This window comes from Muntiacus reevesi, chromosome 6 (genome assembly GCF_963930625.1).
Source record: "Muntiacus reevesi chromosome 6, mMunRee1.1, whole genome shotgun sequence".
NCBI lineage: Eukaryota > Metazoa > Chordata > Mammalia > Artiodactyla > Cervidae > Muntiacus > Muntiacus reevesi.
Window position 1 is genome coordinate 86,600,334 of NC_089254.1, and position 15,246 is coordinate 86,615,579.

The 15,246-nt window shown below is 42.6% G+C and overlaps 1 protein-coding gene across 1 annotated transcript in view; it reads right to left on the reverse strand.

Moving 5' to 3' along the window:
* Positions 1 to 8,795, reverse strand: part of GRM8 (glutamate metabotropic receptor 8) — an 801,794-nt gene extending 792,999 nt beyond the window's left edge. The window contains exon 1 of the mRNA XM_065939117.1: positions 8,286 to 8,795. Coding sequence (XP_065795189.1) covers positions 8,286 to 8,795 — 510 coding nt within the window. The remainder of the gene's footprint in view (positions 1 to 8,285) is intronic.
* Between the last annotated feature and the right edge of the window lie 6,451 nt (positions 8,796 to 15,246).

Genomic DNA, 15,246 nt, shown 5'->3' on the forward strand with positions numbered 1-15,246 from the left:
TCGGGAAGATCCCCTGGAGAAGGAAATGGCAACCCACTCCAGTGTTCTTACCTGGAGAATCCCAAGGACTGAGGAACCTGGTGGGCTACAGTCCATGGGGGTCACAAGAGTTGGACACGACTTAGTGACAAAACCACCACCACCAGCATACACCCTGACTTGTTCTAGAAAGGCTTTTCAGACAACTTCTTACACACACACACAAAATGCATAGCACTGTCACAATTCTCTTGGAAAAACTCCTCACTACTTTCCAAACGACCTCGCTATTATTTATTTAAAGCTTTAATTTTGGCTGTGCTGGGTCTTTGTGGCTGCGCAGCCCTTTTCTCCAGTTGCGGTATGCGGGCTTCTCACTGCGGGGGCATCTCTAGTTGCAAAGCACAGGCTCTAAGGTGCGTGGGCTGTAGTATTGGTTCCGGAACTCGAGAGCTCGGACTCAATAGCTGTGGTACCAGGGCTTAGTTGCTCTGTGACATGTGGGATCTTCCCCAACCAGGGATCAAACCCATGTCTCCTGCAGTGGCACGTGGATTCTTTGCCACCAGAGAAGCCCTTATCTACTTTTAACTGAATGAAAGATTGTTTAAATTCTATAGGCTTGTTTTATAGCTTTCTAGCTGTCTTCTGAAGAGAAACAGAAAGAAACCTGTGAAGTTTCCCCAGAAAGTACAACCTGTCCTAAAACAATTTTCAAAAGTTTCACACACATGATTTCATATAATCCCATAATAATCCTCCTGTCCCCTACTCCTTTATTGCCCCTCTCCTCTTCCCTCTCCTCACTCACGCATGCATGCATGCTAAGTTGCTTCAGTCATATCTGACCCTGTGATCCTATGGACCGTAACCAGCCAGGCTCCTCTGTCCAAGGGTTTCTCCAGGCAAGGATACAAGTGCATTGCCATGCCCTCTTCCAGGGGATCTCCCAACCCAGAGATGGAACCTGCATCTCTTTATGTCTCCTGCATTGGCAAGCGTGTTCTTTACCGCTAGCGCCACCTGGGGAGCCCGTCCTCACTCACAGTCACTAGTTAAAACAATCTTTTTCTTTTCTTGGCTGCACCATGGTTGGCACTTGGGATCTTAGTTTCCTGACCAAGGATCAAACCCAGGCCCCCTGCAGTGGAAACTCGGAGTATTAACCACTGAACAGCCAGGGAAGTCCCCGCATTATTAAACACTGAAAAGACAGGCATTAATAACTGTCAGGTCTTAAGATGCCTTCAGTATTCACTGTAGGATGTTAAACCTTTTGAGGCTAGGAAAAAGGAAAGTAAGAAACATTTCATTTAAATTCACCAAGTTTAAAATCTGCTCCACCCAACAAGTCGTGATGCTGCTTTAACAGTCTGAACACATGACCACAATACTAACACTGGTTCTAAGTCACTCAATGTCATGAAGAGCCATGGCCTGTAAGTCTAACTTGTAACAAAGTGTTTTGGGGGAATTCATCAATTCAGCCCCTCTGCTGGTCCAAGAAGGGGCACAATGACATCAAAATTCACTCAAGAGCTAATAGTGCTCAGGTGAGCCTCTGGCATTGTTTTTACTTTTTTCAAATAATTAAGTGACCTTTAGAAATCAAAGTCAAATAACTTATCAGTAAAGGATTTATTGAATAAATGATGCTTTATTCATATAATTAAAGTTAAAGGTTCTATAGCTAAAGCTTTATAGCCCTCAGTCCTGGACAAATAACAGAATCACCTGGTGATTATAATATACCAATACCAGGGCTCCACCCCAGTTTTATTGGTCTTGGGTAGGATTTGGGCTTTTTAAAAAAACTATCCAGGTGATAGTAACATGCAGCCAGGGTTGAGAATTACTGAGGTGAATCTATACTAAGCAACATGGAAATCTCTCCCAGTCACATTATTACATGAAAAAAAAAAATGTCAGGCATATCTATTAATAAAATTCTGTGTATGTAACTTTACTGATAGATATGTGTGTTTGAATATAGCCTCTTTCCATTTTATACTATCTACTTATTCATTGCTTGGACTTTTGAAAATGAGAATGTGCTCATGTCTTTTACTTAATTTTTAGTTTTAAAAATCTGTTTAGAGAAAACATGCATTGGTAGGAAAATGAGGCAGCACATGAAAATATAGGAATTCCCCAAATATACCATCTCTCCTTCTTTCTCCCCCTCTCCCTCCTTTTGTTCCTTTTTCTCAAACAGTACAAAAGTAAAACACAAAAAATCCCATATATGTTCTATGGACCCAACACCTATTATTTCCTACATCTGGAATTGGGTTGAGGGAGGTGGAAGTGCGTGGAGAGATATGATTCATTCATTCATTCAGCAAACATTTATTGGGTTTCCAGATAGGTCCATACTAGGTTGGAAATACAACCACAAATAAGATATATATGCCCTATGCTTATCATGGATATCATCCTGCCCTCATGGAGCTTTGTTACATGTAACAAAGAAACTTAATGTAGTGGAGAGAAGTGAGAAGAGACTTGCCCACATGGAACTAGACCTTCATCATGGAAGTAATGGCAGCCATGAGAGCTTTAAGAGTGGCATGCCCACATCTGGATATTTATGTATCCCTGCTGCTGTGAGCTGTGTCAGCAACAACAGGTAGTGCCCTTTTCCCGCATCACGCCCACTTAGAGCCACTAAGAGAGAACACCCATCATCTCTCATCTGAAGTGAACAGGCTCTTTGCAAAACTAAATTAGAGCTTGCCACAGGAGCAAAGGATTGACTGAGGAGTCTATCTTTCAATTTTCCATTATCTATTTGCCATCAAATAAGATTTAACATAAAATGTTACCTCCTGCTGAGTTTATTGATTGGGCTCATTTTTCTGTCCATCTAACTAGATAAGCCTGGATAGACAGATTTACCTGTTCAGAGTTTAGAGTTAAGAAAGCCCATTGTATGCAATAAATAACTTGCAAAATGCTTGGCTTTATGGGAGTGGTTGCAATTAGTGGAGTCTCTTGGAAGAAAATACATCTTTGTAAACATAGAAGGGTTGGCAAGCACATCTAGGGCAATGGGATGCCTCACTGTACTTCACTGACTTAACTTGGTCAATTTTAGCCATTTAGAGCCAGGACACTTCCACACAGGGAGAAATTATCTAGCCCACAAGTGGATTTCTATTCAAAAGTCCCATTTGATTGCTTTGGAAAGCATACACTATAGACTAACCTCCCATCCTTCAATAGTCAAAAATTAACTCTAGGTAAAGTTCACCAGAAAAACAGGAGAAAGAGAATCACATCTGACACTGTCCTTTCTTAACCCCGAGGCATCTATGTGGACATTAACATGCATTACTTCCAAGCGCCAATGTGCTATTTTTAACTTAGAATGTTCAATCTTTGCCCAAAGTAAGACATGATTAGTGTTTTGAGGAACAGATTTGCTCTAATTTAAAGCAGAGGGGTGGAAATTTCCAGAAAAGGAAAAAAAAAAAAAACAGCTCTTTATAAAACATATGCAAATTCCTCAAAACTGCTTTATAAAACAAATTTAAATGATGGGCTTCCTGGCCAACATACCCAAAAGACCCTCTCATTCTTTTTAATTCTTTTCAAACTACACAAACTCTATCTGGGAGCTGGACTCCTCTTTTCTTTGGTCTCTCTGCAACACAGGCGCCACTGAAATGGCAGATCTGCCTTCATGCAGGTTGGAGTAGTTCCGAGTTTTCTGAGTTTGCCACTCTGCAGTTATCCTAATCGATCCTACTATTAACTACAAATATTAACATTGCTGTTGTTTTTTGTTCTATTGCTCAGTCATGTCCAACTCTTTGCAGCCCCATGAACTGCAGCACGCCAGGCTTCCCTGTCCTTCACTATCTCCTGGAGTCTGCCCAAGTTTATGTCCATTTGAAAAGGAAAAGTTAACATTTTACATAACCTCCTGCTCCTTCTGCCTCTGTAACTCAGTTTGCTCCTTGCAAAGTCTGGATCACGTAGGTCTCAGAAAATGAGGACTCGCAATACTAGGACCTAGAGTTTATCTCACTCACCCTTGTCCTGCTCTTTGCAATAGCCCAGCCTCTGCAAACCTGCAAACCTGCTTAATCATGCCTGTCCATGTATAAAAACTCTGTAACCCCTTCGTTCAGGGCTCAGAGTTTGGAGTGTTAACTCCTCTGGGCCCGCGGAGCTAATAAACCAGAGTTCTCCAACTCTCCGAGTATGGTGCTTGGCTTCTGGATTACTGGTTTCTGCACCACATGAGTCCGTGTTGCCATCCAACCATCTCATCCTCTGCAGTCCTCTTCCTTTCCTGCCCTCAGTCTTTGCCAGCACTTGGTTAGACATAAAACAGTCACCGAGGTGACTGCTCTGCCCCTCTGTTAACCCAAATATGATGTGTGTGTGTGTGTGTTGAGGCTGTGTGTAGTGCTTCTAAAAAGTTCAGATCATTAACACTCTGTCTGTGATGCTCAAACTTGTTTTCACTCCCAATGCTCCTGAGAAACAGGAGACAGTACAATGAGTAAAAATGGTTCTCAGGCGGGGGTTGGGAGGCTCGCACTCACTGGGTCCTTCACAGGACAAGCCTCTGAGGTAGTTCTGACCGCTGATACCGCGTCCCCAGGGCAGGGAGTGCGCGCCCCTTGGCTCGGGTAGACAATCACTGGTTTGCTGTGGCATTCTGTGCCCAGGGCTGGGGCCACGGGCCGCTTCTGCCTGTCCCCCTCACCGGTAGAGTCTGGCTCCACTCCCTGGCCAATTCACTGCTAAAGTTTAAAGGACTGATTTTTTCTTTCGGCCCTGAGCTTTGACAGGAAGAGAAACAAAGGGCAACATTCCTTCGCTCTAGAAAGGAGCAAGAGCAGCTGTATTCCAGGACAGAGGAGATGCGAGGGTGCATGGTGGCGGGCTGCCAGCATGCTCAGTCACGTCCCACTTTCTGTGACCACACAGATTGCAGCCCGCCAGGCTCCTCTGTCCGTGGGATTTCCCAGGCAAGAATCCTGGAGTGGGTAGCCATTTCCTTCTCCAGGAGATCTACCCCGCCCCGGGATGGAACTCGTGTCTCTTGAGTTTCCCGCACACTGTTCTCCACCCCAAAAAGTGCTGTCTCTGGGGGGCTAAATGAACGCCACCCCCCCACCCCCCGTGTCTGAATTTCCTTTACAAAGATACACCATTTCATCAAACCACAGTTAGTGATCCCACGAGAAATAGAATCTTCCTCTGACTTAAACAGACATGCTATGTGCAGATGGCATGCATGCATGCTATGCGTGTATACCTCCTTTCCTGAAACAAGGCTTCAGTTAGGAGAACATAGAGGGACATGAGGCCAGGAAAGACTGCCAAGGAGGGCCAGACTGAAGGAAGAGGAAGCTGGGGGTGCCTGAAGGACTTTGTCTCCTTCACAATGTAGCCCAGGCAGATACTACATGGCTTTACCCGGCCTGTCCAGAAAAAAGAGAACTGAGACATTCGGAGATTACTTCTGATTTCAGCCCAAATATTTTCTATATAATTTTAAACAGATTCTAAAAAACCAAACTAATGCTTATTGTTGAGCAGGACAGTGATAAATTCATTAATCAAGATGTTGTTTACATCCCTCACGGCCAGGGTTAATCGTTTGTGGGTTTCCAAACCAAGATGCTCGACCTTCTGTAACTCCATTAATCCAGGAATAAGTGGCACTATGTTGATATCCAGGAGTATTTTTTAGATACTACGGGTCACATCCTGTCCTGGAGGGTCCCAAGCACCATAAAATTGTCCTAAATGTTTAATTTTATTCACAGTCACAGCATTTGGTTAATCAAAGTACTAATCTTTCAAAAGGAAGTATAAGCCCTTCCCCAAGGCATTAATTTGCCAATCATATGTTTGATAACTATTGTAATATCTCATGTCAGTCCTAGCATACATGTTTAAACAGAATACATTTTCACACATAAAGTGAAACATTTTCTATTCCAAAAGTGACCATCATTTCATAATTAATATCAGTGTGGAGCGCTGGCTAGAGGTCTCATATAAATCATCAAAATAAATGAAAATGGCACAACAATGAAATTGCAATTATCAATTCAGTCACATGGTTCCAGGTTCAGCTAGAACACAGGCTGATCACTTACATCTTCTCACTTGCTTATAAAAGACAAATCTCTCAAGCCCCAGTTATTTGGTTAAAAAATATATGTTTCCAGATATTAAATGCTCACTCTGGACCAGCATACTGGTCCTAGTTAAGACACCTAGCATAGCCAAGATTTCCTTCTGGCTAAAAGGCAGGAAAGGCAGCCCCTTCATCTGCTGACCGATGGTTTCCAGAACTGGCCTACAGCACCGGACTCTGCCCAGAGTCAATGGTAGTTCTCCCACCTGGTCGAATAAGGCCCCTCAGAGTCACCCAAGAGGGTGAGGAGAGAATCGGCCTGTCGGTGAGAGGACGAAGCAGAGAGAAGCCAGGTCTAGAATGCATTAAAACAAAACCTACCCTTCAGGTGGCCCAAAGTTTCCTTTGGCAGCCCAAGCAGACAAAAGACAGTCAGGTCTTGGTGGAATCCTTCACCAGCATTTTCTCATCAAATAATCCAACAGACTAACACAGGTAAGGGGTTACCTTGCCTCCAGGTAAGGGGTCGGTAGGCCCAAAAGAAATTGGTAACAACTGTATCCAGTTTCCTTTGAAAGTTTCCAGAGATGGAAAACTAGAGCACCTTTGGCCGCCTATTTCAATTTGGCATCCTTCTTGCCAAGGAGGCTCTTCCTAACGTCTGGCTCAAATATCTCAGGTATTCCCTGATGCCTTTGTGTGACTCTACAGTACTCCTTAGACACAGAGCACTTCGGCTCAGCAGCATCCTCATTTGAGAAAATTTCATCAATCTGAAAATAGTCATTAAGCTGCCTCTTAACATTCTCTCCTCTAAACTAAGGGAATTCATACAGAAGCTAGGGGGATGTTATAGACGTGAACCAGACTAGATGGTCCCCCAAGACAGCTTTTAAACCAGAAAGACTTTGATTTGAACACTTCTTTTTTTTTTAAGTTTGCCATCACTTTGTTCAATTTTGTCATTATTATCTGTCATCTATACAACTTCTCCACATTCTTTTAATATTTTTAAATCTAATACACACAGAAACAGTTTCTCATAACATTAGATGAAGACTCATTAATTCAGAATAAGTTGGAAAAGTCATGTCCCACTAAGTAAAAAAATCAGAGTGAAAAATATTTTCAACTTTTAAAATGTTTCCTATTACCAAAGACTACATAACAAATATTAATAAATAAAATAAGAATGTTAATGAAAAATAAGTCACAATAACTTTATGGGACTTTATGCCTTCAAACTATTGTTTCATATTTATATTCTTTTGCCAATTTTATCTGATATGTAAATGCAATCTGTAGGTAATAGAACATCCTAAACCAAAAAGTTTCACATTATCCTGCTAAATCTGAGCTTTTAATGCAATAAGAATTACATATAATTATTCTAAGTCTGCATCAGGCAGTCTGAATTAATGAGACGCTGCTCTATTGTAGCTATAATAAACCTGACCACCTCATGGCCATCTTCTAGTCCAGAGTGTCAGTCCCATCTACACATTAGTGATAAATACAATTTCCTCACACAGGAACTTTTGCCATAGCAGAACATCCCACATTAAGGAAGTTTCACCAATTATCTTATACCTCAAATACCATAGAAACATTTGATCTGATAAATGAGCTAAAAATTCATTAGACTCTCAAAAACTACTTGCTTTGCTTTAAAACCAGCCCAGTTATGTACACAGTGCTATATTTAAATGTATAACCAACAGAAACTTATTGTATAGCACATGGAACTCTGCTCAAGGTTATGTGCCAGCCTGGATGGGAGGCGCCTGGGGAAGAATGGATACATGTATATGTATGACTAAGTCCCTTCAATGTTCACCTGAAACTACCACAATATTATTAATGGACTATACCCCAATACAAAATGCTTTTAGCGTTAAAAAAAATAAAAATTAAAAGAGAATATCACAAGATGCTGAGGACTCAACATGTCATGGGAATTATCACCTGTTTGTTCAGAAAAAAAAGTCACAATTAATCCAATTAATTGCTTTAAAAACATGGAACTAAATCAACACTTGTAGAAACCTAGACACAAACTCCTCTCTTTGGGGAAACTGTGGCCCTGAAAGAGTCTATGAGCATCTTTACTAGGTTCACTTTCTTCTTAAACCTGCAGCTGGAATCAGGACAACTTACTGTCTTGTTACAATGGTCAGAATTGTCTAGTGCCTTTACCTACCTTAAAAAGTCTTAAAATGTTAGCCACCATGATGGACACGGAGCTCGCGGCAGCACCGATAACGCCAGAAATCTTGTCAGGCTTGGTGAAAATGGGCGGATCTCCATTAGCACATTTCACATCGGAAGCATCCTTCTCTATCAAAGCCTGCACAAACGTTAGGGACTGCTCCAAAGCATAGGTGTCCCTGGAGCAGGTGTCGAGGATCCGGACACCCAGAGTGATATTGGAGAGGAGATCAGGGTCCTTGTTAATCTGGTCAATTGCATAAAGCATGGCCTCCAATCTGTGGATCCCCTTCTCTTTCTTCAGCTCCCCACAAGGCACCCCTCTCTCTCCCTTTGCATGGACAGGAAAGAGACCTCCCAAAATGATGTCCCCATCCACTCGGATGGAATGGGCATACTCTTGGCTGTGAGTTCTTTGCATCATCGTGAGGATCCAGTAGAACTTGGCCGTCAGGAGAAAGAAACATGGGCAAGAGGCTGATCGCTTTCCCCCGCATACCATTTTCTCCGCGGGCGGTGTTGCAATCCAATACCCAAAGTTTATTCTTGCCACAGAAGAAGGGGGACCACCTGAGGCTGCACCTTCTGGAGGCTACCATCAGGGCCCATGAGGAAAAGGCTCTGTGGGTTTCAGCAAGCGTTCTTGATTTGAATGTCACAGTGAATTTCCATCAGACCCCAAGGTTCTATTTTATTTCCACATAAAGTCAACTTGCCTGGAATGATGCAAAAATCAGAGGAACAGCTGAGGTTCTGATGTTGTGATGAAGTCACCAACTCACGTCCTTGAAGTCAGCCCTGTAGCAGAATTATTCCTGAGGGGCAGAAGGAAGAAAAGAAAGGGTTCCATTCAATGGGCCTACATTTTTCATTTCTTAAGCCCTGGTTGCACCGACCTCTTTTTTTGTTGTTTCATTTTCACTATTCAGTAAGAAACTAATTCTTTCTGTCCCCTTATGATTCTGAACACCTGGCTGCACTGCATCTAAACAGAGAGATGGATGACACTTTTGGGGCAAGGGAAACAGAAAAGTTATCAGTAACTAGGTTGACTCTTGCAAATCAGAAAGTACTTTTATTTACCATTTTATTTCAATAAATCCAATTTCCATGAAGGTAAAAATCCTGTGATTGATGGCATTATTTCTTTTCAAATCTGTTTTTACTTTTTACAGCTGTCTGAATTTAGCATTTAAATTTTGTCCACAAAATCAGAATGAAAGGCTATTTTCTGTGATGTATTCAACAAGCCAGTCATCTGTTAATGACATTTTTTGGTGCCTTGGATTTCCCAAGGGCAAAAGTGATTATTCAATCACAAAAAAAAAGAAAAGAGAGAAAGAGAGAAAATCCACCCAAGGAGCCCAAAATGTGTAAGTTTTAAAGCTTGTGAAAAGATTAGACATACAATGTCAGCAATTTCATATAAATTATCTTATTGTTCTCTGTTAATAAAAAATGACATGAAAATTAAGCACATAGGGTGAGTTATGTGTGAAAAATATTCCTATCACCTTTGTCTGTTTCCTATTAATTTGTCATAATGCAAGCATTGGGTATGCTTGCATTTCTGAAGTAAACACTCCTTGATCCTAGAATCCCTATGACCAAATCAGAGCTGGAGATGAACTAAAGAGTTTCTCAATTTTGTCTGACTCAGGGGGGAAAACAGTTATTTCATCAAGATGAGAAATAACCAAGAGTGAAAACAACTACAAGCAAATCTGTAGAAGTTTATTCTAAGACCTTCACTCTTAAATAATTCCATGAGATTTTTTTCAAAGGACTTTAGTGGAGGTTTAACTGAAAATGGGAACTGACTTCATGGAAGGGAATTTGATGTTTGAAATGTACATGCAATTAACAGAGTAAACATACCAATGTATTTTGCTAGAATGGGTAATCTAATGTTCATTTTTAACCTATTTATACAAACAAGTTTGAAACCTGAAATGTGGATAATTCTCCTCTACCCTAGTCAACCAACATCTGGTTGTATTTTCCATTCACTTGTTCAATTTCCAGTTCATAAAATTTTCATCCTGTCCTCACTATCCCAAAGGAAAGGATGGTGCCTCCCTAGAGAAAAACTGAACATATGTCCAAAACCCTTCAGAGAAAGCTGCATTTTTTTCAGTTTCAGATGAAGAGAGGGGACTTATCAGAGCCCACTGCGTGCAATTTCAGAGTACACATCTGGAATACACTCAGAAATACAGCCAATGACCCAGTGTGTTGAGACAGTTCTTGTCTGCCCATGATAAGCATTTCCGGACTCTTGACACTTGCCAAGCCCTGGATTTTCCCAATTCTGCCCCAAAACACTTAGTCCTTTTCTGTTTTTCCTCACCACTCGATGGATGTTCTATCACATGTAATTTTCCTAGCAGCTGCTTCTCCCACAGAAAATCTGATTTGGCAACAGCCTGACCTCAGGCATTCCACAAGAGGAAAACACTTAGAAAGTCAAGTTGACTTTCTGGATGATGCCATTGAAGTGATGGACCATAAATTACCCCAACCACCCATTAAGAGAAGGAGTATTGTGTTTTACAGTTTCACAATGAAGACCAGTTAGAAGACAGTAAAACCTTAACTCTGACCACTAATTCAGGGCTTGAGACCAAGTCCACAGGGCTGATCCTGAGTGTATCCTTTCTGGCAGACCACAGGATGAATGGATACTTGAAGAAGAGACGATGAAGGGAAAAGGGAATGTGCTGTTTGTTCTTCAAAGACCAGCCTTTCTTTGTTACTCCAAGCCACCTCCCAAGTACTTAAAACACTTCAGAGAATAAATGGCTTTCAATTATAGATGACCATAAACACAGTTCATCTGTTAATTACAAGTCATCCTTACCTCTGCCACTCACATAGCACTAGCCTAGTTCCCCTTGCTGTACTGCCCTGGAAATAGTAAAATTGAGTTTCTTTTAAAGGTATGCATCCCATAGGTCCATTTAGAGCTTTAAGTTAAGGAAAAGTTGGGGAGTGAGTAACAGAGAGACAAGAATTAGTTTTGTTTAGTGGATGTGTGTGTAAGTCCTTCAGGTGTGTCCAACTCTCTTCGACCCCATGAACTGTTGCCAGCCAGGCTCCTCTGACCATGGAATTCTCCCAGGCAAGATTACTGGGGTGAGTAGCCATTCCCTTCTCCAGGGGATCTTCCCGACCCAGAGATCAAACCCAGGTCTCCCACACTGTAGACAGAATCTTTACCATCTTAGCCACCAGGTAAGCCCTGTGTTTACTGGATGAATGCTCTTAAATGGAAAACGAGAGGTTCCATTTTGGTTGTTATTTATTGGGCAGTTTACTTGTATTTTTGCTTAAGTTTCCTCCTTTGCAACATAGAATTAATGGCACATAACCTCTCCAAAGCTCGGTTTCTGGTCTATTAGGGGGTGTCAGAACCCACCACAGGGCACACAGAAAGCGCAGTATCTGGCCCAGCCTGAGCACTGGGTAAGTGCTCAGGAAACAGGACCTATCATTGCTAATTTAGTCTGTGGTTCCTTTTCCACTGAAGCAGAGCAACTGTTTCCATATTTGCCCAGTTGGTGAGACTGTAACTGAAAATTTCTGTCACTTTAAAAGTAAAATCAGAGCTACTCATAAAATATTGAAATACAGCAGTTATTTCAAAATCTGATACATTGTCATAAGAATCAGACTCCTGATGGCTAGAAGGCTTAGTTTTCCTTTTAAATTCTAAGGGAAAATATATTTGAAAGTTTGTGGAAAACGACATAAATCTGGTGGCATCGTATAATCTTGCATTGCCTAAGCTTGCTCTTGGGCAATTCTTGGGAGCTTTCATCTAAACTCATCCTAGTCAGAGTCAATGAATTTTCACAAAATAATGACCTTTTTGTGCTACCAAGCAAAATAGCTCTACTTCAGGTTCTGGACTTGATTTAAAATCAGTTTTTCTCTGAAACTGACCTTCCTCTGGGGCTCAATACAAACCCACCTGAGCTGATAGACTTCTTCAAAGAGGTGTGAGGTCCATACTCCTGAAAGAATCCTCTGAGGGGAGCAGACACCTTCCACTACTTCTGATCCCTCAGAAGGGCCTTCCAGGAGATTTAACCGTTAAATGCCCATGCAGCCCTGCTCGTTACCTCCCAGCCAGTCCTAAGTACATGGTATATGGGTACCCTGCAGATCATTAGCACTTCCATTAACCAACGCACTGACCCAAGTCTGCTGGGGAGCAGGCCCCCCCAGCTGGGATCTGAGTCTGTGGCTCCAGCTATTTCCTGAAAGGATGGACAGCTCCTCCAGGGCCAAGGCCCTGCCTCCTACTTCTTTTTATTTCCTAGGTACCTTCTCTGTGCATGCTTGCTAAATCACTTCAGTCATGTCCAACTCTTTGCAACCCTACAGACTGTAGCCTGCCTGGCTCCTCTGTCCATGGGATTCTGCAGGCAAGAATACTAGGGTGGGTTGCCATTTCCTCCTCCAGGGCATGTCCCCAGCCCAGGGATTGAACCCACGTCTCTTATGTCTCCTGTACTGGCAGGTAGGTTCTTTACCACTAGCACAACCCGGGAAGCCCTACCTTCTCTGTATCAAAGTCTCAAACACCTAACAGAGCATCCGCTGAATTTTCATAAACCAAGCTCTTATGTAAATGAGAGGGGGAAAATAGGCTCAAAGAGGTTGAAGATGGCCCAAAGCCCTGAACGGCACCACAGGCAAAGTCCACCCGGGAGGTGGGGGCGGGGGGCCTGCCCTTTGAGGAAACCCCCCAGGGCTGCAGAGACTGCCTGGGACAACACACGGAGAAGGCCCCTCCACTGAAGTCTTTCAGAAACAGCTTTGTTGACCAGCTCTTTAAGAAAAACAATGCACTCATTAGGAGGGGTCACCTGGGGGTATTTCCAGGGCAGGGTGATTTCTGAATCTTTCAAAGGACTGAGAATATCAAATGCAGTTTGCCCAAACCCCTCAGCTTCAAATCAGGTTTCCCAGGCAGCCTGAGGACAGTGAGAACAAAACCACCAAGCCTTGTGGTGGGGGGTGGGGGGGATGGGAGAGTGGGGGGATGGGAGAGTGGGGGGATGGGGGAATGGGGGATGGGGGGATGGGGGGATGGGGGGGATCTATCAGGGGCTGTCACCAGGTCTTCCTCCAGCACTTGGCTAGTGCTTTTAAGACATGATAGGGTAAAATCCTTACAGGAACAGAAATAGCCAAGGATTGTAATCATTTTCTCATAAAAAGCCAAACAGCCTCTCTCTGCTGGATTCTATTCAGCTCTTTAACAAAAAGGTTAAGCCAAATATTGTCATCAATTCACAATATTGCAAATTTGGCAGTTTCTGCCCACACTTGCAGCCATTTTTCAGTTGCTGTAGAAAATGCATCAGATTTGTTTGTCTTCTCCTCTGCCACCACAGGTGTGCACAGCCCTGGAATTCTGGTTGGGGCAGAGTGAAGATGAGTTAGACAGAGCCTTCCCTGGTAAGAGAGTCCCAGACTTGGATCCTTGTCTGACAGCCACTGGCTGATGACACTCAACATGTCACTTCACCTGTGTGTGCTTCCATTTCCTCATATGTGAGATGAGTGAGATGGACCATATAATCTCTAAGGTGTCTTCCAGCTTCCCGTTCTGAGGTTCTATTATTTAATAATAAAGGAGTATGAGATTATGCTCAAAACACCAGAGCAAGGCTTTGCCAACAGAACACAATAACTGATTTTGTTTGCAAGCTGAGTGGCTTTTTCCCATCAGTAAGAGAAGATTGTGAAAGCTCTTCTCTAGGAGCAGGCCCCACATTAAGAAAATCTGATACAGAAGAAGCTCAACTTACTAAACAGATAAATTAGAAGGTGATTATTTGCATTACAAAAGAATTCACCACGGGTTTCCTTTAAATAGCTAAATCCCCCCATGCATTTAAAATGCAATCTGATTTAGTAGAATTCAATTTGTGCTGTTTTTTTTTTTTTTCAATAACACAGTCATTGCATAAAAAGACCACATTTAAAGTAATGAGAAGCCACTTTTATAATATGTATCATATATGGAGAGGGGAAGGGGTGAAACCAACATTTATTGAGTGCTACAAAGTGCCTGCAACCCACTCCAGGATTCTTACCTGGGAAATCCCATGGACAGAGGAGCCTGGTGGGCTACAGTCCATGGGGCCACAGAGAGTCAGACACAACTGACCGACTACACAACCCAACGTGCCTGGGGCCTCACGTATGTTGTCTCATTTCCACTGCACGATACACCCCATGAGGTTGGTATCACAGCCTCCACTGGGGATATAAGGAATCTAAAAACCAAAGGATTATACGAATATGTCTAAAATCTTGGGCCCGAATTCACATGAACTGATTCTACCTTCTTTCCCTTACCCCACACCCTTGGGTGCAGCAGACCATGACGGATAGCCAGCTGACCTTGATTTGAAGGTTTGAACTGTGAGTGTGGCATCCTAGGGACTGAGAAGTGCCCCCCCACCCAGCACTCAATTCACCACACAGGGTAAGTCACTAACCTGGGACCAGTTTGTTTCTAAACTGAGGGATGATTTCTGGCCACCTCCCAGAGTTTTGAAATCAACTGATGCAATGTATATCAAAGTACTTCATAAATTGCCAAGTGCTTATAGAATGCACAGGGACACTATTCTTTAAGAATCAGCCCTTTAATTCAAATAGTTTACTGATGTATTGTGCTTATAAGACTTGGAAGACCTGAAGAAAAAACACTTTTCCATCATACACAGGACTGGTCAGACCTTAACAAGTTAAGTGTCCAATGAATCAAAAGAAAACTGGAAAGAAGGACATAAGAGGAAAGTCAGTGGAGATCAACATCTGGCTGGAGAGCTGAAGTTCATAGACACTTAGGGCATCCAAGAGGGTTATTCTGGAGAAAGTGGTGACAAGATATTCTGTAGGGAGAAGAGGACAAGAGGAAGCCTTCCTAA